The sequence below is a fragment of the Eriocheir sinensis genome, chromosome 50 (genome assembly GCF_024679095.1).
Source record: "Eriocheir sinensis breed Jianghai 21 chromosome 50, ASM2467909v1, whole genome shotgun sequence".
NCBI classification, from domain to species: domain Eukaryota; kingdom Metazoa; phylum Arthropoda; class Malacostraca; order Decapoda; family Varunidae; genus Eriocheir; species Eriocheir sinensis.
This window is the reverse complement of record NC_066558.1, coordinates 4664280-4689279: the sequence shown is the minus strand read 5'-3', so window position 1 is coordinate 4689279 and position 25000 is coordinate 4664280. Positions and strand designations below refer to the sequence as shown.

The window sequence follows — 25000 nt, the reverse complement described above, 5'->3', positions numbered from 1 at the left end:
CTCCTTCGCTCACTGAATCCTATACATCATGTTATCCTTCATCTCCTCTCCTTCTCTCCGTCCATCTTCTTCTCTTCCTTTATTTCTGTTATCAATTCTCTCCTCATCTCTCTTTTCCTTCCATTGCTATCTCCCTTCTGAAGCCTCTCCCTCTCCCCCCCTTCCCTCCTTTCTTCTACTTTTCCTTTATTTAACTCTTCTTTCCTCTCTTCCCTTCTATTCTGTTCCCTTCTCTTTCCTCCTTTTCCTTTCCTTTCATTTACTCTCTTTTCTCCTTTCCTTCCATTACTATCTCCCTTATGAAGCCTCTCCGTCTCCCCCCCTTCCCTCCCTCCCTCCCTCCCCCTTCCCCCCACAAAGACAACGATGACACTGAAGAAGGGGGGAGGGGGCGGGGGGGCGGGGGGAGGGGTGGGGAGAAGGACAACCCTCATCTGACGCAACACAATAAGGACTCAAAGGACTCCTAGGACCCTGCTGGGACTCCTGCTGGGAGGTGACGCCCCAGGTGAGCGTGACCACGGGGAGGAGGGCGTGTGACTGGGGAGGAGGAGGGAGGAGGAGAGGTTGTAGGAGGAAAAGGAGGGGTTGATAGGAAGCTTGTGGGAGGGAGAAGTGGAGAAATAGAAGGGTGGAAGGGGAGGTGGAGGAAAGGGAGAATGGGGAGAGAGAAAGGGAAGGAAGGAAGGAAGGAGAAGGAATGGGAAGGAAGGAAAGGAAAACTGGGGCAAGGGAAGGGGAGGAAAGGTGGTAGGGAGAGAAAGAGGAGAAGGAGAGGGAGAAGAGGAGGAAAAGAAAGGTGAAAAGGGAGGGGGAGGAAAGGAAGAATGGGGAGAGAGAAGGAAGGAAGGAAGAAGGGGAGGGAGTGGGAGAAAAGGAAAGGAAAAATGGGACAGGGGGAGGGAGAGGAAAGGTGGAAGATGGAGAAAGAGGAGGAGGAGGAGAGGGACAAGAGGAGGAGGAAGGAGTGGAGGAAAAGTAGGGAGAGGTAGGAAGAAGGATGAAAAAGGAGAGAGAAAAGGATAATGATGGGTAGAAGAGGATGAAGAAACAGGGAATAAGGAAAACAAAAGGAAGAGAGGAAAAAGAAGAAAAAAAGAAAAGAAAAACGATAAAACAAACACAAACTCAAAAAATAAAGACAAAATAAGAAAAAAAATGGATATACAGAAGAACGATAAACACACACACACACACACACACACACACACACACACACACACACCACAACATTAATCACTCCAGCCAAAAAGTGTCTCAGCATTTAGCAAGAGGAGAGTTATTGGGCACAAGCTTCCTCCTCCTCCTCCTCCTCCTCTTCCTCCTCCTCCTGTTGTTGCTTTCGCTTTTCCTCCTGTCCTCTTCCTCGACATCCTGACTTATGGCTGTCTGTCTCGTTCCTGTCTCGATCCTGTTTCCCTCGCTGTCCTTCTTCCGAGCTATTTGTTCCTCTCTCTCTCTCTTTTTTGTTTTTCTGTGGCTGTTTTTCTCATGTTAGCTTCTGTCTCTGTATCTTTTTGTAACTCTCTCTCTTTACGTTCAAACTTCCAATGTTGTTCTGCTTAATTAATTTGTTTCTCTCTCGTACCCAAAGTTAACGAGTCATTATCTTCACTATTGTTAATGGACCGAATATTTACCCAAAAAAATCTCCTTTATCTATTTTTTTCCTTTATTTTTGTTTTTCTGTTATTTTCCGCTTCAATTAATCGCGTGTATTTAAAATTTGGTGATGTTATTTTCTTGTTCTTCTTCCCACTGTTATTATTGTTCTTCCTCTTCGTGTTCTTCTTCTTCTTCTTGTTCTTCTCATACTTATTCGTTTTGTAGTTTTCCTTTTTTTTTGACGCTTGGCTGTTTTTAATTCCATATTCCTTTATTTTCCTTTTCTTTGTCATTTCTCTTTTTTTCATGTTTTGGATAATGGCTGTTTCCTTTCCTTCTTCTTCTTCTTTCTTCTCTTTTTTCATATTTTGGATAATAGCTCAGTGTCCTTTCCTTCTTCTTCTTCGTTTTCTTCTTCTTTCTCCTTCATTTTCTTTTCCAATTTCTTCAGTCTATTGTTCATCGTTCTTGTTCTTCTTCTTATTTTTCATTTTGTTGTTGTTTTCTTTTTTTCTCTCTTTATTTATGATTGTATATTTCTTATTCTTTATTTCTTTTATTTCACTTTTCATTCTATTTTCCTCTTTTTTTATCACGTTTCCCCTAACACCTCACACTCCTTCTTTTTCTTCTTTTCTTCTTCGTTTTCCTTTCTTTCTACCAGTTATCTTCTTCTCCTCATCTCCATTTTCTCTTCCTCTTGTTGGCTAATTCCCTCGTTATCATCTCTCTCCGTGATCACAATTATTATCTGTCTCCTTACATGTCCTCTTTTCAACTTATTCCTGCTTATCTTTCTTCTTATTCCTCTGAGCTCCTAATTTTCTTCATCATCTTCTAAGCCTCACAATTATCCAGTCTTCTTTTCTTCTGATTATCATGTTATTCTTATTCCACGACAGTTCAGTTTTTTTTTTCTTCTTCTCTTATTTTTTTCATTTTTTCGATTTTATTTTTTTTATTTTTTCCTCACTTCCTTTTTTTCACTCCTCTTTTCTTTGCTTTCTATTCTTTTTAAACCGATTTTCTTAGTCATTTTCTTTCTTCTATTGTTATTTTTCTCATTTTTTCGATTTTCTTCTTTTTTATATTTTTTTCCTCACTTCCTGTTTTTCCTCTAGTCTTTTTTTTCAGTCTCCTTCTCTTTGCTTTCTATTCCTCTTTAAACCGATTGTCTTTGTCTTTCTTCCCTTCGTTTTCTTCTTCTTCCACCTCTTCCTCTTCTATGCCTCTCCTTCTATCCTCTTCTCCTCCACTTTTTCTCATTTTTCTCTTTTCTTAATCTTTTTTCTTCCTTTTCTTCAATCCCTTTCTTTATCTTCTTTCATCTCCTCCTTTTACTTCTTCCTTTTCTCCGTCTCCTCTTTTCCTCTCCCTCTTTATCTACTCTTACTTCCTGTTCACCATTCTCCTCCTCCTTCCTCTCATTTTCCTCTTCCTCCTCCTCCTTCTCCTCCCTTCCATTCTCTCCCTCAGAATCGTAACTTGACATTCTAATCACCCCAGTTACACCCCTTGGGACTTAGGGGAGGGAGGGGGGAGGGGGAGGGGGAGGGAGGGGAGAAGAGGTGGGGAGGGGGGAGGAAAGAGGGCGGGTGGTGTGAGGTAGGGGAAGAGGGGGGAGGGGGGGTAGGGGTAAGAAGGGTGGTGAGGAGGAGGAAGAGGAAGAAGAGGAGGAGGAGGGTGAGGGGAGATGTATGGAAATGGGGAGAAGGGGGAGAGAGAGGGAGGTAAAGTAGGTGGAGATAATAGGGAGGGTAATAGGAGGAGGAGGAGGAGGAGGAGGAGGAGGAGGAGGAAGAAGAAGAAGAAGAAGCAGAAGAAGAAGAGGAGGGGGAGGAGGAGGAGGAGGAGGAGGAGAGGTACTGAGAGGAAGAAAGAGAAGGGAAGGAAGATGAAGAGGGAGAGGAAAGATGAGGAAACGTAAAGAGGAAGAGAAAAAAATAGAAGAATTAGAAGGAAGAGAAGAGAGAAGGAGGCAGAGGAGAGACAGAGGAGGAAAAGGAGAGACAAGGAAAGAAAAAGAGGATAAATAATACAAAAAAAAAGAGGAAAGAATGAAAGAAAAGGAAAATGGAGGGGAAACTGAAGCAGGGGAATAGGAAAAGTTGGAAAGTTTCGTTTAGTCGGCGCAACATCTGTGGCCATATGCCGGAGAGAGACAGAAGGGGAAGGAATTATAGGAGAATCAACCAAGCAAATCAACCAAAGCAAACAAAGCAAACAACCAAATCAACCTCACTAACTGAACAACCAAACCAACCCAATCAACCCCCGAATTTCGTGAGACTGGACTTTCTATTTGGGGCTTTTTTTTACTTGAGTCCGTCCTGAATCGACTCCTTCCGGCCTCTGAGGGGGAAAAATCACCATGACAATATAGCTGGCTCTCCTCACTGGGCCTGGATGGGGGGGGGGGGAATGGGGGAGGAGGAGAGCATGAAAGAGGGGTGGAAGGAAAAGGGAGGGAAAGTTGGAGGGAGAGAGAGATGGAAGGAAAAAGAGGGGGAAGACTAGAAGGAGGAAGAGGAAAAGAGCAGGGGAGGGAAAAGGATGAGGAAAAGAAGAAAAAGGAGGGGAAAAGAGGGATGTATAGGGGGAAAAGGGGATGAAGGAGGAGGGGTAGAGGAAGAAAGGAAAGAAGAAGAGGGGAAAGGAGGGAAAGGAGGAAATGAGGGAAGAAGGTTAGGGGAGGAAAAGGGACAGGAGGAGGAGATAAAAAAGGAGAGGAAGGGAAAAAGAAGGAGGTAGAAGGAAAGAGCAGGGGAGGGAAAAGGAGAGGAAAAGAGGGAAGGATGAGGGAAAGAGGAAATTAAGAAAAAGGAGAGGGAAAAAAAGTGAAAGAGGAAAGGAGAGGAAAAAAGGAAGAGAAGGGGGAGAGGAAGTGAAGGAGAGAGGAAAAAAAGGGAAAGGGAAAGGAGGGGAAAGGAGATAAGAGAGGGAGAGAGAGAGAGAGAGAGGGGGCCAGATGGGAGCGAGGGGAAGGATAATTGATGGGGCGGTAGTTTGGAGTAAAAGACGAAGTTGTTTTTGCAAATTTCCTCAACCACGTGACGAGAAAACCACCTTATGTACCATCTCCAGGACCCTCAAAACCCACCCTAACACCTCCGTCCCTAAGGCTCAGAATCGCCCCCCGCCTCGGCCTCCGCTTAGCGTCTTGGTGCGGGGCTGTTCCTGCTAATTAGTATAACATATTATTAGTAGTCAATGGTATTGATTACAATGGGCAAGGATAGTCGCGTTCGTTAGGTGGAGCGCTAATTTAGACGCGTTGTTCTGAGCTCGTTATGTTACCTACTCTGGCGGAGATGGGGGAGGGGGGGGGGTGATAAGGGGAGGAAGGGAGAAGGAGGGAGAGGGAGGAATGAGGGGTAGGACATGTAAGGATGGGAAGAGGAGGGAATGGGATGGGTTAGGTTGAGATGGGAAGGGAGAGGGGAGAGGAGGGAAGGGGAGGGTTGAAATGTAGGGCGTTAGTGAGTTGGGGAGAGGCAGAGTAAGGATGGGAAGAGGAGGGAATGGGATGGGTTAAGTCGAGATGGGAGAAGGGAGGAATGGGGGAGAAGGGGTGATGGGAAAAGCGGGGAGAGGAAGGAAGGGGAGGAATGAAGTGTAGAGAATTAGAGCAGGGGAGACAGTGTAATGATGGGAAGTGGGACTGACTGGGTTAGGGTTGAGATGGGGAGGGAGGAAGGGGAGAAGGGTGTTGGGAAAAGGGGAGAGGAAGAAGGGGAGGAATTAAGTGAAGGGCGTTAGAGTTGGGGAGATACTGGGTCAGGTTGGGTAATGATGGGAAGGGGAGACTTGAAGGGGAGAAGGGGAGAGAGAATATGGGTGAAGTGTAGTGAAGGGAAGGAAGGAAGGAAGGAAGGAAGAAAGGAAGGAAGGAAGGAAGGAAGGAAAGAAGGAAGGAAGGAAAGAAGGAAAGAAAATAACAATATGGTAGAGATGGGAGTGAAGGAAGGGGATAAAATTGAAAGAATAAATAACAAAAACGAAAGGGAAAGAGGAAAGGAAAGAAGGAAGGAAGGAAGGAAGGAAGGAAGGAAAGAAAGAAAAAAACAATATGGCAGAGATGGGAGTGAAGGAAGAGGACAAGATGGAAAAAAAAATAATAAAAAAAGAAAAGAAAAAGGGAAAGGAAGGAGGGAAGGAGGGAAGGAAAGAAACGAAGGAAAAAACTAACATCTCAAACAAGTACAAGGAAGAAAATCACCAAAAAAACAACAACACAAAACAAACGAACAACTACAAGAGCAACAACAACCACAGCAGCAACATCAACAACACCACGCAACGCCTCTTCGAAAAACAATAAAACAATAAAACTGAGAAAAACAACAACAAAAAAAACAACTTTACACAAACTTCCCTTTAGAAAAAAAAAACGAAAAAGCATTGGCAACATTTTAACCAATAAAACACCATTTTTAGAGGAGGAGGAGGAGGAGGAGGAGGAGGAGGAGAGGAGGAGGAGGAAGGAATCTCTAATGGAGGGAACTATAAACACTATTTTTAGGAGGGAAAGAGGGGAGGAGGAGGAGGAGGAAGGGAGGAGGAGGAAGGGGGGAAGAGGGGAGGTAAAGGGTGATAAAGGGAGGGATTTTAGGGTGAGGGACACACACAGAACATCCCTTTGTTACGTACATACATACATACATACATACATACATACAAATACATACGTCACCTATCTCTCATTTTTTTCATTTTTTTTTCACTCTACAATTATAATCAAAACCAGCATTCAATAATAGGTCTCCTTGTATCTTCTTTTCATCTCTGTATCCGTGAAGGAGTAAAGGGAGAGGATAGGAAGCGGGATAAGAGAAAAGGGAGAAGGGAATGGACTAAAGGAGAGGGGCAGAGGAGAGAAGGGATGTGAAGGGAGGATAGAGTGGAGGAAGGAAAGGCTTGGCAGAGGGGAGGAGAGGGGAGAGTGGAAGAGAAGAGCAGATGGAATGAGGAAAATGGAGAATGAAATGGAAGAGAGAACAGAATTGAGGAAGGAAAAGGATGGAAGAGGGAAAGAAGTAGGAATGGAAGGATAGAGAGGGGAAGCTTTGACATAGGGAAAAGGAAGGTGGAAGAGGGGAAGACAGGGAAAAGGAAGGGAAGGGAAGCACACACAGCATAAGCCCACAGCGCAGCCCATCACCAGGTAGCTCAGCCCAATCCAAGCCTCAGGTAGGGACAAGACAGGCCGCCCGGGGTACAGCTCAGGTATACGCTACAGGACCCAACACACCCGGGAACACCTGGCCGAGACGAACCTTGTGTGGGGGTGGCTCGCGGGTCCGTTAGTGGCGTCCAGGTGGGGCCAGGTGGCGCGGTGGGGGTCGAACGGGGGCCAGGAGGTATGTGGGTGAACGGAGGGTCTGAGCCACGCCTCCTCAACATGACTAAGGTGTGAAAGAGACGCGACGAGGAAATGGTGAATAAATAGGATACAGGGAGAGTTAGGGGTTGGGTCTACGTTTCCTTATGCTATGTGAGGAAATGGGGAAGGGAAAAAAGTTGGATAGATAAACAGAAATGATTTTAAGGGACATTACTAAAGGAAATGGTGGATAACTCTAAAAAAAATAGGATATAGGGAGAGTTAGGGATTAGGTCTACATGTTTCCTTATGCTATGTGAGGAAATGGGGAAGGAAAAAAAGTTGGATAGATAAACAGAAATGATTTTAAGGGATATTGCTAAAGGAAATGGTGGATAACTCTAAAAAAAAAATAGGATAAAGGGAGAGTTAGGGGTTGGTTCTACATGTTTCCTTATGCTATGTGAAAAAAATGGGGAAGGAAAAAAAAACATGGATAGATGAACATAAATGGTTTTAAGAGACATTACTGAAGGAAATGGTGGATAACTAGGATATAGGGAGAGTTAGGGGTTGGTTCTACATGGTTCCTTATGCTATGTGAAGAAAAGGGGAAGGGAAAAAAAGTTGGATAGATAAACATAAATGATTTTAAGGGATATTACTAAAGGAAATGGTGGATAACTAAAAAAAAAAAAAAATAGGATATAGGGAGAGTTAGGGGTTGGGTCACGTTTTCTTATGCTATGTGAAGAAAAGGGGAAGGGAAAAAAAACATATAAAGATGAACAGAAATGATTTTAAGGGACAATGCTAAAGGAAATGGCAACTAGAACAGGACTTTTTTTTTTTTACAGCAGAGTGGTCTGTTCAAGGGCATAAAAAAATGAAACAAATGTGAAAAAAAGCCCGCTACTCACTGCTCCAAAAAAAGAGTTAGAGGAATTATAGGTATGGTATAAATTTAAGTCTACATGAAGAAATGGTGAAGGAAACAACAAAAACATCAATGATTATGAGAGAAGCAACGAAAGGAAATTGTAGATAAAATAGGAAAACTTACTGATATGGAGATGGTATAAATTTAAGTCTACGTGGAGAAATTGGAAGTAAACAAGAACAGCAATGATTATGACAAGCAACGAAAGGAAATGGGAAACAAAATAGGAAATAGGAAATAGGGAGAGTATAGGTTTGGGTCTACATGTCTTCCTTGATGTTATGGGAAGACAGGGTGAGGAAAACAAGATGAAGAGGAGAGCATTAAGATGTGTGATTGCTCTTGAATGTGTTAACTCGTTCTTACAATAGTTTTTTTTATGGGATGCTACAGAGGAGGATGCTGAGTGAGAGAAAAAGCCGCTCCGATGATGTGATGAAAAATGTGATGAGATATTAGTTTCTCGTATACTTTGCATTGCGTAGATTTCTGTGATTGAAAAAAAAAAAAAAAAAAAAAAAAAAAAAAAAAGTAGAAAAGACTAAATACAGAAAATAAATGACAATACTACGAACAATAACAGAAGGAAGGAAGAAATTAGGGGACAGTATAAAGGAAGGGAAAAAAAAAAACTTGAAGCAACTACGCGTAAATTTCTGTGACTGAAAAAAAAAATACTTGGAAAAAACTCCGTACAGAAAGAAAAATGACAATACAAAGAACAATAACAGAAAGAAGGAAGAAATTGAGGGGACACTATAAAGAAAGAAAGGGGGAAAATAAATGAAAGCAACTACAAAAAAAAGAAATGAAATATATAGTAACCAAGTACCGTGAACAGTGCCCAGACAAACTCATATAAGGACAAGGACAAAACACTTCCAAAAACTTGCGATCATAAGAAAATAAATAAAATAAAATAAATAAATAAATAAATAAAAAGGGCTGAATTTTTACCATGTTTATAAATGCGTTTGTGCTGTAAGATCCCCTCCTCCTCCTCCTCCTCCTCACCCCTTCCCCCAGTCCCCAAAACGCCCACACACACACACACACACACACACACACACACACGAAAAAAAAAATACAAAGAAAATAATAAAACAAGACAAACCAGACAGACACAAACCCAACTCGTCGCTATTAAACCGTCACTCCCAAGACACACAAAAAAAAAAAAAAAAAAAACACGTCGAAGGATTTTTCAGTGATTATCGATGTGTCTACGCGGTCGTTAACGTCGCGAGGACACAGGTAATTTGCAGGTGTGGGCGTGGCTGCTTACCTGCACACCCACGCCGCTCACCTGGGCCGGGGGGGGGGAGGGGGGCAGGGGGGGTGTCGTCTGACCGGGAATAGGCGTTTAGCGGCGATAAGGCGATGGAAAACCTTGTCCGGCGAACGTTAACACAGGGGGGGTGGGGTGGAGGAGGAGGAGGAGGAGGAGGAGGAGGAGGAGGAGGACAGGATGAGAAGAGGAAAAATGCTAAAAATGAGATAAGATATGAAAGAAGAGGAGAAAAGGGGGAAGGAGGAGGAGGAGGAGGACAGGAGGAGAAGAAAAGGAGTGATACTAGAAGGGAAGGAAGAAATGAAAGGAATCGGAGAAAAAAAAAGGAGGAGGAGGAAAAGGAGGAAGGAAGGATAATTTAGAGACAAGGAAATGCAAAATGAAAGACAAGAAAATAAGAATAAGATAAGAAAGGAGAGGAAAAGGAGAAGATCGATAAGATATGATAAAGATGACACAGAGAGAAAGGGAGGGAGACTAAAACGAAGGACATAACAAAATAACGAAAGAGAGAAAACAGGAGAAAAGAGAAACGAAGGAGGAGGATAATGGAGAGAGAATGGGAATGAGACTATAATGAAGGAAATGAGAAAAGGGAGAATAAAAAGGAGACAAACGGATAAAATAGAAGATATAAAAGAGGAAAAACGAGAAAAGGAAGAAGGAAATGGAAGGAAAAGAGGAGAATGGACAGAGAGGATAAAGAGGGGAATATAGATAATCAAGAGGAAGAGGAGGAAGAGGAGAGATAAGCAGGAGGAAGGGAGATAAGGAGGGAGAAGGAAGTGAAGGATGAGGAGAGGAAAAGATAGGGAAAGGAAGACTAGGTAAAGACAGGAGAGGGAAAGCAAGAAGCAAAAAAGGAGGAGGAAAAAGAGGAAGAGGAGGAGGAGGAGGAGGAGGAGGAGGAGGAGGTAAAAAGTCCCTCTCCTTCTGCCTCTCTTCCTCCATCTCTCCTTCCCCCTTTCTGGCAAACACGAGGCGATTGGAGGAGAAAGGGAAGAAGGGAGAGAGAGAGAGAGAGAGAGAGAGAGAGAGAGAGAGAGAGAGAGAGAGAGAGAGAGAGAGAGAGAGAGAGAGAGAGAGAAAGGGGAGGACAAAAAAATAAGTTTCACGGTTAAGTGGAGCTGATAAAGGAGGAGGAGGAGGGGGAAGGAAGGAAGGAAGGAAGGAAGGAGGGAGATAGATAGATAGATAGATAGACAGATAGATCGATAGACAGAGAAGGAGAGAGAGAGAAACATGAAAACAACCTAAACAAAAAATAAAAAAGAAAAAAATTAAAAAAAAGATATAAAAAGAGTAATGAAAAAAAAAGTGAATATGGTTGAAGAATTATCCCCCATCTCTCTCTCTCTCTCTCATTATGTGCCCCTCCCCTTGTCTGTCCGCCTATCTATCTTCTTTTATCTTCCTCCTTTGTTAGTGTAAATATGTTTCTGTCTCTAATTCATCCCTGTCTGTTTTTTCTTTATTCACAGCCCGTCTCTCTCCCTCTCTTTCTATCTCTCTGTCTGTCTGTCTGTAACGGTGAGGCTGTGTGTGTGTGGATGTGTGTGTCTGTGTGGTTCCAAGTCTACCGCTCTCTGTGTGTTTCTCTGTTTGTCTAGCTATAAAATGTGTGTCTGTCTGTCTGTCTGTCTGTGTTTCTGTGTTTTCCTGTGTCCGTGTTTGTCTGTCTAATTAATTCCACTGTCTGTCTGTCTGTGTTTCCCATCTGTTCGTCTGTGTGGTTCCAAGTCTACCTTTCTCTGTGCGTTTGTCTGTTTGTTTGTCCCTCTAGCTATAAAATGTGTCTGTCTGTCTGTCTGTGTGAGTTTCTGTGTTTGTCTGTGTGATTAATTCCACTGTCTGTCTGTCTGTCTGTTTCCCATCTCCCGTTTTCCTTTTAGTTAACTCCTCCTCTCTCACTCCTCCACCCATCCATCCATCCAGAGAGAGAGAGAGAGAGAGAGAGAGAGAGAGAGAGAGAGAGAGCGGTACGTTTCATCAGCTTGCTCGGTCTGGTCTTGTGTATAATTTGACCGCTAGATGGATTTATTTGCCCTCTCTCTCTCTCTCTCTCTCTCTCTTGTAGTAAGTCGGGCAAGCCATTCCCAGCAAAGTCATACGGAGCTATTGTGTGTGTGTGTGTGTGTGTGTGTGTGTGTGTGTGTGTGTGTGTGTGTGTGTTAATTATATAATGTGTTTTTTCTATTATTTTCCTGTTTTTTTTATGATTCGTCTTGAAATTTCTCGTTTTATTCGTGTTTTTGAGAGAGAGAGAGAGAGAGAGAGAGAGAGAGAGAGAGAGAGAGAGAGAGGTAGTATTACTTAATGATTCTACGAACGCCTATAAGTTTAACAAGACTTTACACGCCGATACCTGTGAATGGCCCTGCTCACCTCACCTCACCTGGCCTGGCTAAGGGGGGAGTGGGGGGGGAGGGGGTTGAAGGGGGGTCCGAACGAGGGTGTAGCTGCCCCGCGTTATATGATGCCGGAGTGAAAGAAAACGGGAGCTAGCGATCGTTGGGGCCGATGAAGCGCGAAGGTTTTTTTTTTTTTCAGATTTCTCATTATTCAGTTTTCCTTAGTTGTTGTTTTTTTCATTCTCTCTTCTTCCTTGCGGCGTCTTCCTGTTTTATTTTATTTTTTTCTCCTTCCTTTTCTTCTTGTCTTTCTCACACTCCTCATTTTTGTATAAGTGTTTCTCCGGGCGGGGTTGCGTGAATTTGAAGTTTTTTTTGTTATTACCGTTTCATGATATAAGAGACAGATTGATGGAGAAAATAAATAAAAAATAGATAACTAGATAAAACAAATATAAAATGCAAACACTTATATATCAACAAAGAGGTACAAAAAATCACACACTTTGAGGCAGAATTTCGTTTTTTTTTTTTTTGTGGTGATGGACAAAAAAAAAAGACATAAATTAAAACAAAATAAATAAAGATAAATAAATGCGACGCGCTAATTCTACATTCATTTCTCCTGTTTTCCTCCTTTTTTGTCGATTTTCTTTTTTTAATATTTTTCCATTTGTTATTCTTTTATTTCTTCATTTTTTCTTTATTTGTCTTGTTACTTAATCCCCTTTTTATGGACGGTCTCTGCCTCAGGTCAACTCCTACGTTACTTTATTTTTCCTTTTATAATCCTCTTTCGTTGTCCTATTTTTTATCATATTTTCTGAATCATTTACGTCTATTAGCAACTGTTTTCCATTCCTTCTTAATTTCTACTTCGTGTTTTTTTTTTCTATGCTTTGAATCACCTTCGAATTTTACCTTTGCTATTTTCATTCTTAATTTCTTTCTTTCTTTCTTTTATCGTTTATTTGTTCTTTATTTTCCTTTCCTCGTACGATTTTTCTTTGCTGCTATTTTTTATCTAAAGTGGAGTCTTTTTTTAATTTCCCTCAATTTTCTTATTTTCTTCCTTTTTCTGCGCATTTACTCTTCAGTCACCATCAAATGTTACCTCTATTTTCTTTTCCTTATAATTATGATTCTTCTGCGTTCTCATATTTTCTCTTATTGTTCTCTGTTTCGAGGTTTTCTCTTTGTGTTTTAATTCTCTTGCTTTCTTCCTTTTATGGTCCGTCTCCGCCTCAAGTCACCTTCTCAATTTACCTCCTTTTTTGTTTTCCTTTTATGATCCTCCTTCGCTGTCCACTTCCTTCGTCCTAAAGAGGTTTGGATGCTCTTAAGTCCTCAGGTCATTGTCTTGGGAGCTGTCTTCATCATCCCCTTCTTTACCTTGCACGTTCCTCCTCCTCCTCCTCCTCCTCCTCCTCCTCTCTGTCACTCAAAGGAAGACACCTGTACCCTCTTTTGTTTCACCTGCCTCATTGTCCACCTCCTCCACCTTCTCTCTCTCTCTCTCTGTCTTTGCATTCCTCATTCTCTCACCTCTCTTTGCTTCTTCCTACCCCCCCTCTCTCCTCCTCCTCCTCCTCCTCCTCCTCCTCCTCCTCCATTTTCTCTAATTTAATCCCCTTCTTCCATCCTTTTTTTTTTCTTTCTCTCTTCTGCTTTCTCCATTTTCTTCACCTCTCCTTGTATTGCCTCGGTTTGCCTTTTCTCTCTCTCTCTCTCTCTCTCTCTTTCACATTTCTCTATCTCCGTATTCTTCATTCTCTTGTTTTTTGTTTTGTTTTCTGTTCCCTTTCATTCTTCTCTCCTTTCGCTAAGTTTCTTTTTCCTTTGTTTTCTCTCCTCCGCATTCTGACCTATCTCTCCCCCTCTTCTCTCCACTAATCGCTTCTTCTATCCCCCTCTTTATCCATCTCTCCATTACCCATTTCCCTTTCCATTACCTATTATCACCTTGCCTTCTACAAACATTTCCATTATCATTTCCTTTTCTCAAATTTATCTTTATTTCCTTTATTTTCACGTCATCTTTGCAGCCTCATTCTTCATTACCCATCCTTCCTCTTCTTCTTCCTCCTTCTGCTTCTCCTCAAACTCACCGCCTGTCCCTCTCTTCATTACAAATCCCTCCTTCACTCTCACGTTCCTTGCTTCTCTCCTCCTCCCAGCGCCTCCTTCTCCCCCACCTCCCCCTCTCTGTCACTCCGCCTGTCCAGTGCCCGGCAGATCTTTGTCTTCCAGCCGTCGTGTTATCAGCGGGCAAGACACAGAAGTGGCCCCAAAATAAAGGCCTCGTGAAGCTAAAGACAACAGTGGACTACTTTGCACTGACCCCCGTTTTCTTTACCTTTTTTTTTTTTAGGGGGGTGACTTTTAAACATGACGCGCAAAACCCGGATCTAGTTCAACACACACACACACACACACACACACACACACACACACACACACACACACACACACACGGGGAAAGAAGATCACACTGCTGGGTATTTTTAAAAGCATCGCAACAGCCAACGAGAACCGGCAATGTACCTTTTTCTTCACAGGTAAGGTCTTAATGCATTCTTGATTAGCTTGAGAATATACAGGTGGGCTTGGAAAGGTGATGAAAGGGAGGGTGATGAAGATGGAACAGCTGGAGGAGAAAGGGAGACAAGTGATTAAATAAAGGGAAAAAAAGAGAAACGAGAGGGAAGATACAGTGAAGGGAGGGAAGACAAGGAGGAACAGATGCGGGAATTATAATGGAAGGGAAAAAAAAAAAGAGGAGAGAGAGAGAAATAATGTGATAAAAGGAGTGAAGGAAATGTATAAAGGAAAACGTACCGTGACAGCAAATAAGGAGAGAGAGAGAGAGAGAGAGAGAGAGAGAGAGAGAGAGAGAGAGAGAGAGAGAGAGAGAGAGAGAGAGAGAGAGAGAGAGAGAGAGAGAGAGAGAGAGAGAGAGAGAGAGAGAGAGAGAGAGAGAGAGAGAGAGAGAGAGAGAGAGAGAGAGAGAGAGAGAGAGAAAAAAACAAATCTCTAAATATATATTTATTTTTATTATCACACACACACACACACACACACACACACACACACACACACACACACACACACACACACACACACACACACACACACAAAGGTATCCAATTGCAGGAGAAAGGGAGGCAGTTGTAAATCTCCTCACATCCCAAAAGAGAGAGAGAGAGAGAGAGAGAGAGAGAGAGAGAGAGAGAGAGAGAGAGAGAGAGAGAGAGAGAGAGAGAGAGAGAGAGAGAGAGAGAGAGAGAGAGAGAGAGAGAGAGAGAGAGAGAGAGAGAGAGAGAGAGCGGGCAGGTGACAAGATCTAATCAACATACACTATCAAGGTGAGGAGCCATGTAACACCCTAAACCTGGCAGCGGGCAGGTATATAAAGTATGAGAGAGAGAGAGAAAGAAAAAGAAAAGAAAAGAAAAGAAATACAGGGAAACAAAGACACACACACCCATATACATACATACATACATACATACAAGGAATAACATACAGACACAGAAAACACATACACACACATATCCATACACATACATACATTCATAAATACACACAGATAAAAAGAATAAGATAGATAAATAGATAGATAGATAGAAACATAGACAAAGACAGACGTAAAAACATAAATAAAGACAAAAACAGATAAAGAAATAAAGAAAAAAAGTGACAAAAAGGATGAAAAAATAAAAATAGGGATGAGAGAGAGAGAGAGAGAGAGAGAGAGAGAGAGAGAGAGAGAGAGAGAGAGAGAGAGAGAGAGAGAGAGAGAGAGAGAGAGAGAGAGAGAGAGAGAGAGAGAGAGAGAGAGAGAGAGAGAGAGAGACGAAAAAGCTCTCCCCAAATTAATTCGTCGAAACCTCTTCAACTCTTCCTGATAACCGGACGAACATTACGAAAAGAAGACAAAAAAAGGAGGAAAATAAAGAAAGAAGAAAAAAGAGAAAACGGGAACTCTACATAAAAGGAAAACTGGGAAATAGAAGTAAAAAGAAAAAGATAGATAATGAAAAGGGAAAAGAGGAAAGTAACAGAAAACATCATCAGAAATATAAAAGGAAAGGATGGACTAAAGAAAAAAATAACAATAAAAACAACACCATCACCACCACCACCACCATCATCACCACCACCACCACCACTACCACCACCACCACCAAACCTTTCAACGATGAGGAAGGGAAAATTAACGAAGCGAAAATACCACCACCACCACCACCCTCACCACCACCACCACCAAGAGCCCTCAAGAATAATACAAAAGAAGGACAAAAAAAAAAGTAACATTAATAAATAACAGAAACGGACAAAAAAAAGGAAGAAAAAAAAAGCAGCTCGTTCAGGGTCCATCACCGACGATACATCAAGAAGACCAACAAACACGATAGCCGCGATAGCCTCCTCCTCCTCCTCCTCCTCCTCAAAGCATTGGCGCAAGAAAGAGGAGAGGAAGAAGTACCAGTAACCAGAGGCGGAGGATATGGAAGGAAGAGGAGGAGGAAGAAATAGAGTCGTCGGTGGAGGAAGAGAAGGAAAAAGAAGAGGAGGAGGAGGAAGAAGCAGAGGTGGAGGAGGAGAAGAAGTAGAGTCGTCGGTGGAGGAAAAGAAGGAAAAAGAAGAGGAGGAGGAGGAAGAAGCAGAGGAGGAGGAGGAGAAGAAGTAGAGTCGTCGTAGAGGAAAAGAAGAGGAGGAGGAGGAGGAAGAAGCAGAGGAGGAGGAGGAGAAGAAGTAGAGTCGTCGGTGGAGGAAGAGAAGGAAAAAGAAGAGGAGGAGGAGGAAGAAGCAGAGGAGGAGGAGGAGAAGCAGATTCGTCGGTGGAGGAAGAGAAGGGAAAAGAGGAGGAGGAGGAGGAAGAAGCAGAGGAGGAGGAGGAGAAGAAGTAGAGTCGTCGGTGGAGGAAGAGAAGGAAAAAGAAGAGGAGGAGGAGGAAGAAGCAGAGGAGGAGGAGGAGAAGAAGCAGATTCGTCGGTGGAGGAAGAGAAGGGAAAAGAGGAGGAGGAGGAGGAAGAAGCAGAGGAGGAGGAGGAGAAGAAGCAGAGCTGCCGGTGGAGGAAGAGAAGGAAAAAGAAGAGGAGGAGGAGGAAGAAGCAGAGGAGGAGGAGAAGAAGCAGATTGTCGGTGGAGGAAGAAGGGAAGAGGAGGAGGAGGAGGAAGAAGCAGAATCGGAGGAGAAGGAAGAAGCAGAATCGTTGGTGGAGGAAGAGAAGGAAAAAGAAGAGGAGGAAGAGGAGGAGGAGGAAGAAGCAGAGTCGGAGGAGGAGGAGAAGCTGGGTCGTCGGCGGAGGAAGAGAAGGAAAAAGAAGAGGAGGAGGAGGAGGAGGATCGGGCCACGAAGACTCAGAAGGAGAAATACAAATACAAAGTGATTTTCCGCTCACGGGCCATCAAGTTCCCTTTACACGGGCGAGGGAACGCGGAGGGACGCCCACGCATAGCTGACATAGGGGGGCGCGAAGGATACCTGGGGGCTTCTGTATCCTATTTAGGACTCTATGGCTGTGGGAGGGTGGGAGAGGAGGAAGGGGAGAATGGGGCTGGTGGTGTAATGGTCTGAGTGTGTGTGTGTGTGTGTGTGTGTGTGTGTGTGTGTGTGTGTGTGTGTGTGTGTGTGTGTGTGTGTTTAGTGGTGATTCTGTGTCTTTTTTTAGGGTGAGCAAAGGGGAGGGGAGGGAGGGTTGTCTGTGTGTGTGTGTGTGTGTGTGTGTGTGTGTTTACAGATGGCGTGATGAGTGGCTACTGTGTGTGTGTGTGTGTGTGTGTGTGTGTGTGTGTGTGTGTGTGTGTGTAAAATTTGCCTGTGGGCGTGGTGGCGTTCCTACCTGTCGGGCGCCGTTCACCTGGACACCCAAATTGCAGGTAAGACCCATTTCTGCTCCCGGTAAGGCTGCGGACGAGGTAGCGGCTTGAGTCCACAAGAACCCGAACGAAAACAAACAAAAGACAAGCGAATCGTAGTGGAAAAAAAAAGAAAATAAATCTTCTAATTGTGTTGGACCCACCAAACATGATACGGCACTCACGGAGGTACAATGCAGATCTTTTTTTCTTTTACCTCCTCTGCTCCCTCTCTTCTCTCCCGTCTCTCCTCTCCCATCTTCTCCTCTCTTCTCCTCATCACATTCCTCAAACACGCCACAGTCAACACTTTGCGCAGATTTCACCCCAGGTACAAACGCTCACCTGAGATTCACCTGATATTGAACTTAACTGAGTACACTTTATATTTTCGCCGCCTGCCGCCAACCACCAGCGAGACGCACTAAGACCCACTGTTCATTACCTCACCTGCGACTCTGGGCCTTACCTGTGTAAAATTTTAAGCCCAGAAGTCACGGGTGTCTAATGACCGCGAATGAAGGTAAACAGTGTCAATTAGAACAAAAGGTAGTGACGGGGCAAACAGATTCAGTATTTACGCTTACTCTTAAAAACACAGGACGAGTGATCCGCCAGAAGCCATGACGGTGAGGGAGAGAGAGAGAGAGAGAGAGGGAGGGAGAGGGAGGGAAAAGGTGGGCGGTGAAGGATGAAAGGTGTGGGTGAGGAGGCAAGGGGAGGGAAGGGGAGGGAAGGGGAGGAATGATGGGTAAGACAAGGGAAGGGAGGGGAAGGGAGGGGTGAGGGTGAATGATGAAGGGAGGACTGTGAAGGAGGTTGAAGGGAGAAGGGTGAGAATGAAGGATGAAGGGAGGGAGGGAGGGAGAGGGAGGGAGGAAGAATGAGAGCAAGAAGAGGGAGGAGGAGGAGGAGGAGGAGGAGGTGATATGTGTGGTGATGATAGCGTAACAATACACACACACACACACACACACACACACACACACACACACGGCTCCCTTTCAGCACGGTAATCTAACTTGCCATTACAACGATTAGAAGAGAAGGGAGATATCAAAACAAAAACAACAAAGTCTCTCTCTCTCTCTCTCTCTCTTTCTGCCCACAATAATTCCCGTATAAGCAATTTCTACACCGTCTGCTTTTTTTTCCCTTTTTTTTTGTCCTGGTCCCCCCTAAAAAAAGAAAGAAAATGGACTCCTTGGTTGCGTCCATCTCTCCGGTAAAGATCAAGAAAAAAGAAAGAAAGAAGGAAAGAAAGAAAAATCACCGGGAAAATAGATGAAAAAAAAACAGGAACGAGGAAAAAAGTTCAAGAAATGGAAAATGTTTTAGAATTACAAGTTTTTTTTTTTTTTAAGATAATGTTGGGAGGCTTTCGGAAATTTGTTTACTTGTTTTAATCTTTTGTACTATGTTAAATAATAAGAAAAAAGGAAAATAGAAACAGACAGACAAATAGGGAGAGAGAAAGACAGAGATAAAGAAGGAAAGACACGAAGCAAAAAACAGGAAATTTAAAGGCAAATGAATTAAGAAAGGTCAGACACAGAGAAAGATAAAGAAACATAGGAAAGAAAAACAAGAAATCAGGAGGCAAAGAAAATAAATATATGAAGAAAACTAAGAAAAAGAAAACAAAAAAATGAAACCCAAAAAATATAAACAAACAAAACAAAAAGAAACTGAGAAAGACAAGAAAACAAAATAATCAGACACAGAAAAAGGAAGAAAAGAGAAAAACAAAAGAAATAAAGAAAAATAAATGGAGAAAACACACCCAAAAGAGAAAAAGAGAAGAGGAGAAAAATAGAAAAAGAAGAGAAAAAAATAAAGAAAAATAAACGAAGAAAACACAAAAAAGAAAAATAAGCAATACAAGAAAAAGCAAAAAAGCATCAAACTAAGAAACACACAAAAAACAAACAAACAAAACACAAAAATATAAACGCCAGAAGTATAGACGCCAGAACCCCAAACAGAGACGATAAGCAACTCGGCGACAACAAAATAGAGTCGTTAAGTGTTATTTTAAGACTTCTGATCCTCTTCTGGGCTACTGGATCCTCTTAACACGCGCCCTGGACCCTTTTATCCCTCATTGATTTCCACTAATACCCTTTCCCCGCGGGCAAAAAATAGAAGGAGACGGAGGGGAGGAAAGGGAAAAAAAGGGGAAAAAGGGAAAGAGAGAGAGAGGGAAAGGGAGAGGGAGAGACCACTGTGTAAGGAAGGAGAGTGTGGTGTTTGTTTGTTTGTTTGTTTGTTGGTGTATGTGTTCAGTGTTCGAATATAGTTAATGAATAGTGAGTGTGTTTGTGTGTTTGTGTTCAGTGTTCGGATAAAATAATGAATAGTGGAAATTGATAGTGAAGAGGGCGTGTGAGTGTGTTTGTGTGTTTGTGTTCAGTGTTCGAATGTGATATTGAATAGTGAACATTGATAGTGAAGAGAGCATGTGTTTGTTAGTGTGTTTGTGTTTATGATAATGAATAGTGAACATTGATAGTGAAGAGACTTTTTGTCTATTTCTATCTATCTCTATCTATTTATTTCTAATATTTCTCTTGTTCTGTCTATCTAACAACCAATATCTATCTTCTGTATACTCATAAGCGATCAATCTGACTGTCTATCCTCAAGTACCCATCAGTAAATATATCAATCTCTCTATCTATCTATCTGCGCATCAGTCTATCGGCCAATATATGTCGTTCGGTCCTTCGTCGACAAACATGAGACCAGAAAAATCACCGCCGAGCATTTTTCAGCATTTTTCGTCATTGGTCACGATTAGGCGGCACCAATATTAGAATGTATTTCCCCTCCTCCTCCTCCTCTTCCTCTTCTTTCTCCTCTCATCCCGTCTCTCCTTCCTCCCTTTCCTCCTCTTTATGCACCCGTTTCTCATCTCCTCTCCTCCTTTTTTCTCCAATCTTTCCTTCTAACTCCCTTACTCCCCTCTCTTCCTCTTCCTCTCTTCCTCTCCCTTCCCTCTTCGCACGCTTCTTCCTCTTTTCCTCTTTCCTTTTTCCCTCATACATCACTTTTCCTTCTTTCCGTTTCCCTCCCTTCATCTCTCCCTTTCTTCCTCTTATTCAAACTCTCCTTCCTACTCTTCCTTCCTCGTTTTGCTTTCTCCCTTTTCTCTGCTGCCTCATCTCCCTCCCGTCTTTTTACCTCCCTTCCTCTCCCTTTTCCACCACTCACTCACTCCTCTCGTTTTCTCCCCTTCAATTTCTCCTTCCCCTTTTCCACTCTCCCTTTTCTCCTCCGCCTCACCCTCCCTCCTGCCTTTCTTTCCACCTCCTTCTCCCTCTCTCCTCAGTCTCCCCGGCTCAACAGAAGCAATATATTCATAATAAGTTAAGGACAACGAGCCTAAAGGTTGTTATAATGAAAATAACTTCCCTTAAAATGATTACCACCACCACCACTACTACTACTATTACTACTACTACTACTACTACTACTACTATTAAGGTTAAAATCACGTCATATTATAATCCTTTCTCGGCCTTAATTGCTAATATCTGGAGGTCACAAAATTATTAGCAACCGAACCGAACATGTCCAGCAGGCGAGAGCGAGAGCGAGAGAGAGAGAGAGAGAGAGAGAGAGAGAGAGAGAGAGAGAGAGAGAGAGAGAGAGAGAGAGAGAGAGAGGGCAAAAAAAAAATAAGCCGTGCCCTTCGTTCTAAAATTTATATTATGTCCTCGGGCGATCTGAAGTCATTGAAGTTATGAGAGAGATATTGGTTATGAACAAGTAAATAAAAAGATGGACAAAGGCTAGTCTCTCTCCCTCTCCCTCTCCCTCCCTCTCTCTCTCTCTCCCTCCCTCTTTTTCCGTATTAGTGAGAGTCGCCTTTTTATATTCGTCGTTGCTGCCCAGATTAATAATTTCCGAGCGAGTAAAACGAGCTTCTAATCGCATCATTATTGTGTGCGTGTGTGTGTGTGTGTGTGTGTGTGTGTGTGTGTGTGTGTGTGTGTGTGTTTTAATGGTCCTCTTTTACTTCTTATCTAAGTTATGCATGCCACTATGTTTTATTGCACACACACACACACACACACACACACTCACACACAGTCACACAGATTAAAATTATGTGTGCAAGCAATCTGACATACATTTACTCGCTCTCTCTCTCTCTCTGGCAGCAAATTCCACGAAAAAGAAAGAAAAAGATAAAACGAGAAAAAAAGTTTACAATCTTTCTTGGCCGACGAGAGAGAGAGAGAGAGAGAGAGAGAGAGAGAGAGAGAGAGAGAGAGAGAGAGAGAGAGAGAGAGAGAGAGAGAGAGAGAGTCAGAGAGAGAGAGAGAGAGAGAGAGAGAGAGAGAGAGAGAGAGAGAGAGAGAGGCGCCCTTCCTATTCACCGCTCTTTCAAACAAACAAACAAAAAACAAACTACAAATTGATTGGTTAACACGGGAAGCAGGTCGAGTAGAACAGGAGATAAGACGGGAGGAGGAGGAGGAGGAGGAGGAGGAGGAGGAGGAGAGAAAATGATGAAATGTCTCCTCCTTTCATCCTCTTCTCTTGCTCTCTATCTCTTATTCCACACAACTGACCTCTCTCGACGGAATCTTGCCTAAAACTGATGGAAAGAGGAAGAAGAGAAGGAAAGGAAAAAAATAACAGAATAATGAAGAAAAAACGAGAGGGAACGAAAATTGATGAAAAGAGGAAGAAAGAAAAAGGAAAACAAAGTGAGAGGAAAACAAAAAAAGAAAGAGGAAAGGAAATTAATGCGAAGAGGAAAAAGGACAATGAAAGCGAAGTAAAGAGAAAAAAGAGAAAAAAGAAAGAAAGAAAGAAAGGAAATAAGTAAAGAGGAGAGAGAGAGAGAGAGAGAGAGAGAGAGAGAGAGAGAGAGAGAGAGAGAGAGAGAGAGAGAGAGAGAGAGAGAGAGAGAGAGAGAGAATAAAGAGAAGCAAAAAAGAAAGAGAAAGAGGGAAAGAAAATATGACTCAAAAACAAACAATTAGAACCACAAACTCGGACTGAACTAAATACGACGAGAAACAGAGAGAGAAAGAGGGAGAGTCAGAGTCGAAGTTAGAGGAGGAGGAGGAGGAGGAAGAGGAGGAGGAGGAGCGGTTGGAGAGTTATCGGTCCGCGGAACTCCCTGAGCATTAGTGGGCTGAATGGTTCCTTTGATTGAGCCGCGTGGATCAGCTCCCTCCAGCAACTCGTTAAATAAGGTCCTCTTGTTTCCCTCCGCCAGAGTTTTCGACCCGCAGGAAAGGATTATCAGAAGTGTATCGGGGCGTATCGGCGGCTATCGGCAGGGACACGGGAGGAGGAGAGGGGAGGGTAGAGGCTAAGGAGGAAGAGGGTGAGGTTTTGGAAGGTTGGTGACTGAAGAGAAAGGGAGGGAGAAGGTAGGGTGACTGAGCCTTTGATGATGTTGAAAAGGTTCCAGGTAAAGAAAGTTAAGGGAGAAAAGCTGGGAGGGGAGAAACCGAAAGGGGAGTTAGTGTGAATGTGGAGTTGTTGGGAAGATGAGAGAGTTAGAAGAGAAAAGGAGAAGGAAAGGGTGTGTACTTCAGGGTGGCAAAGTTAAGGGAGAAAAGCTGGGGAGAAGGGGAGAAACCGAAGGGGAGTTAGTGTGAATGGGAGGAAGGTTGGGGAGATGATAGTTAGAAGAAAAAGGAGAAAGTTGAGGAAAGAAGCTGGGGAGATAAAAAGGAGGCTGGGAGAAAAGATGCTGGGGAGAGGAGGGAAAGAAGGATCAGGTAGACACTGGGGAGACTAACACAAAGAGTAGAAAGGGAGAGGGGGAGGAAGAGAGGGGAGCTTGATAGATCCTCTCCCTGGTCGCTATTTTGGGGGAGAGAAGGTGTTTTGTTTATATTTAGTTGGGCGGGGAGCTTAGTGGTGGTGGGGAGGGAAGGGGAGGAGAGGAGAGGGGAGAGGAGGAGTGTGTGAGGGGATGGGAGAAGAGAGATGTGTGTGTGGGGAGAGAAATGGTGTGTGTGTGTGTGTGTATGTGGGGAGGAAAGGTGTTAAGTGTATGTATGGGGAGGAGGAGGAGGAGGAGGAGGAGGAGGAAGAAGGGGAGGAGGAGGAAGAAGAGGAATTATATGTTTATGTGAGGCCTTTGTATTAACTCTTCTCCCCTTCTCCCCATCTCCCCTTCCCCTTCTCTCCCCTCTTCCCGTCCCCTCCTTCTCTCCCCTCTCCTCTTCCCTTCCCTGCTCTCTATCCATGTACTATTCCCCTTCCCCTTCCTTTCCCCCCTCCCTTTTCCTCTCTCTCCTTCCCATTCCTTTCCTCTCCCCTTCCCTTCACTCCCCCTCCCTTTTCCTCTCTCTCCTTCCCATCCCTTTCCTCTCCCCTTCCCTTCCCTTTCCTCCCTCCCTTTTCCTCTCTCTCCTTCCCATCCCTTTCCTCTCCCCTTCCCTTCACTCCCCCCTCACTTTTCCTCTCTCCTTCCCATCCCTTTCCCATCACTTCCCCTTCCCTTTTCCTCTCTCTCCTTCCCATCCCTTTCCCTTCACTTCCCTCTCCCTTTTCCTCCCTCTCCTTCCCATTCCTTTCCTCTCCCCTTCCCTTCATTCCCCCTCCCTTTTCCTATCTCTCCTTCCCATCCCTTTCCCCCCCTCCCTCCCCCTCCCTCCCTGCTCAGCACACGTCAGCACTCGCCTCATCAACACAGCGTCCAGGAAGCGACTCAGCGGCTCCGAGACAACGAGAACGAAGCTTCGACTCACTGGTTCACCTTCTGTCTCGCGCGGCTAATTGCTGAGAGGGTTAATATAGAGGGGATTTTTTTTTTTTTTGGGGGGGGGGGGTCGTTTTATTTTTTGGCGGTTTTGATTTTTGTGTTTTGTGGTGTTGGAATCTATTACTATTTTATTTTTATTTGTGTTTTCTTACGTATTTTTGTCATATTATTTTCTTCTATTGTTCTTCTTATTTTTATTTTTGTTCCTCTTATTCTTCTTGTTCTTGATTTTCTTATTAATCTTCTTCTTTCTCTTCTACTTATTTATCTTCCTTCGTTTCTTCTTTTTCATTCATTCATTTTTTCTTTCTTTACATAGAAAATTGTTTCTTTTTCATTATCTAATTAGAGACAATGCTATTTTTTTCTTAATTATTGCAGAAAGAAACCTAATCTATATGTTAACTTAGTCTTTGTCAAGGAAGATAAACCATTTTACCGAAGAATTACTACACGAAAGAAGAATTGTAAGTTCCATTTTTTATCTTCCTTCCCATGGAGTCGGGGATACAAAAAAACATTTAACTAAAGGCAGGAGTGTTTGTTTGCCTTATTGGAGTGACAGGCGAGGGACAGCGACGGAGAGAAAGGAGAGGCCGCGTTTGTTTTGCCGCGCGGGTATTGAGTTGTCGGGTTGTGTATCGGCGGACGTGTTAACTCCGGGTTGTATATTGGTATTTCCGTAGCGGCGCGGGGCGGGGGACGACGAAAACAAATAGCTCGGCGTATTTGTTTTGAATAGAGAACCCGAATAACATGTTGAATGCCGCCTATAACTTACGGGAGCCATAACTTTTTCGAAATAACAAAACCAATAACGAAGGTAAAAATAGAAGGTCTGTGTGTGTGTGTGTGTGTGTGTGTGTGTGTGTGTGTGTGTTTATTG

The 25000-nt window shown here is 43.3% G+C and overlaps 1 protein-coding gene across 4 annotated transcripts in view; it reads right to left on the bottom strand.

Annotated features, from left to right (window-relative positions):
- LOC126982277 (homeobox protein cut-like 1) overlaps positions 1-25000 on the bottom strand; it is a 165059-nt gene that overhangs the window by 40753 nt on the left and 99306 nt on the right. For 3 of the 4 annotated variants that reach the window (XM_050834267.1, XM_050834268.1, XM_050834269.1), the window contains one exon: positions 6882-7010. The exons of the other annotated variant lie outside the window; for it this stretch is intronic. In XM_050834267.1, coding sequence (XP_050690224.1) covers positions 6882-7010 — 129 coding nt within the window. The remainder of the gene's footprint in view (positions 1-6881; positions 7011-25000) is intronic. 4 annotated transcript variants of the gene reach the window in all.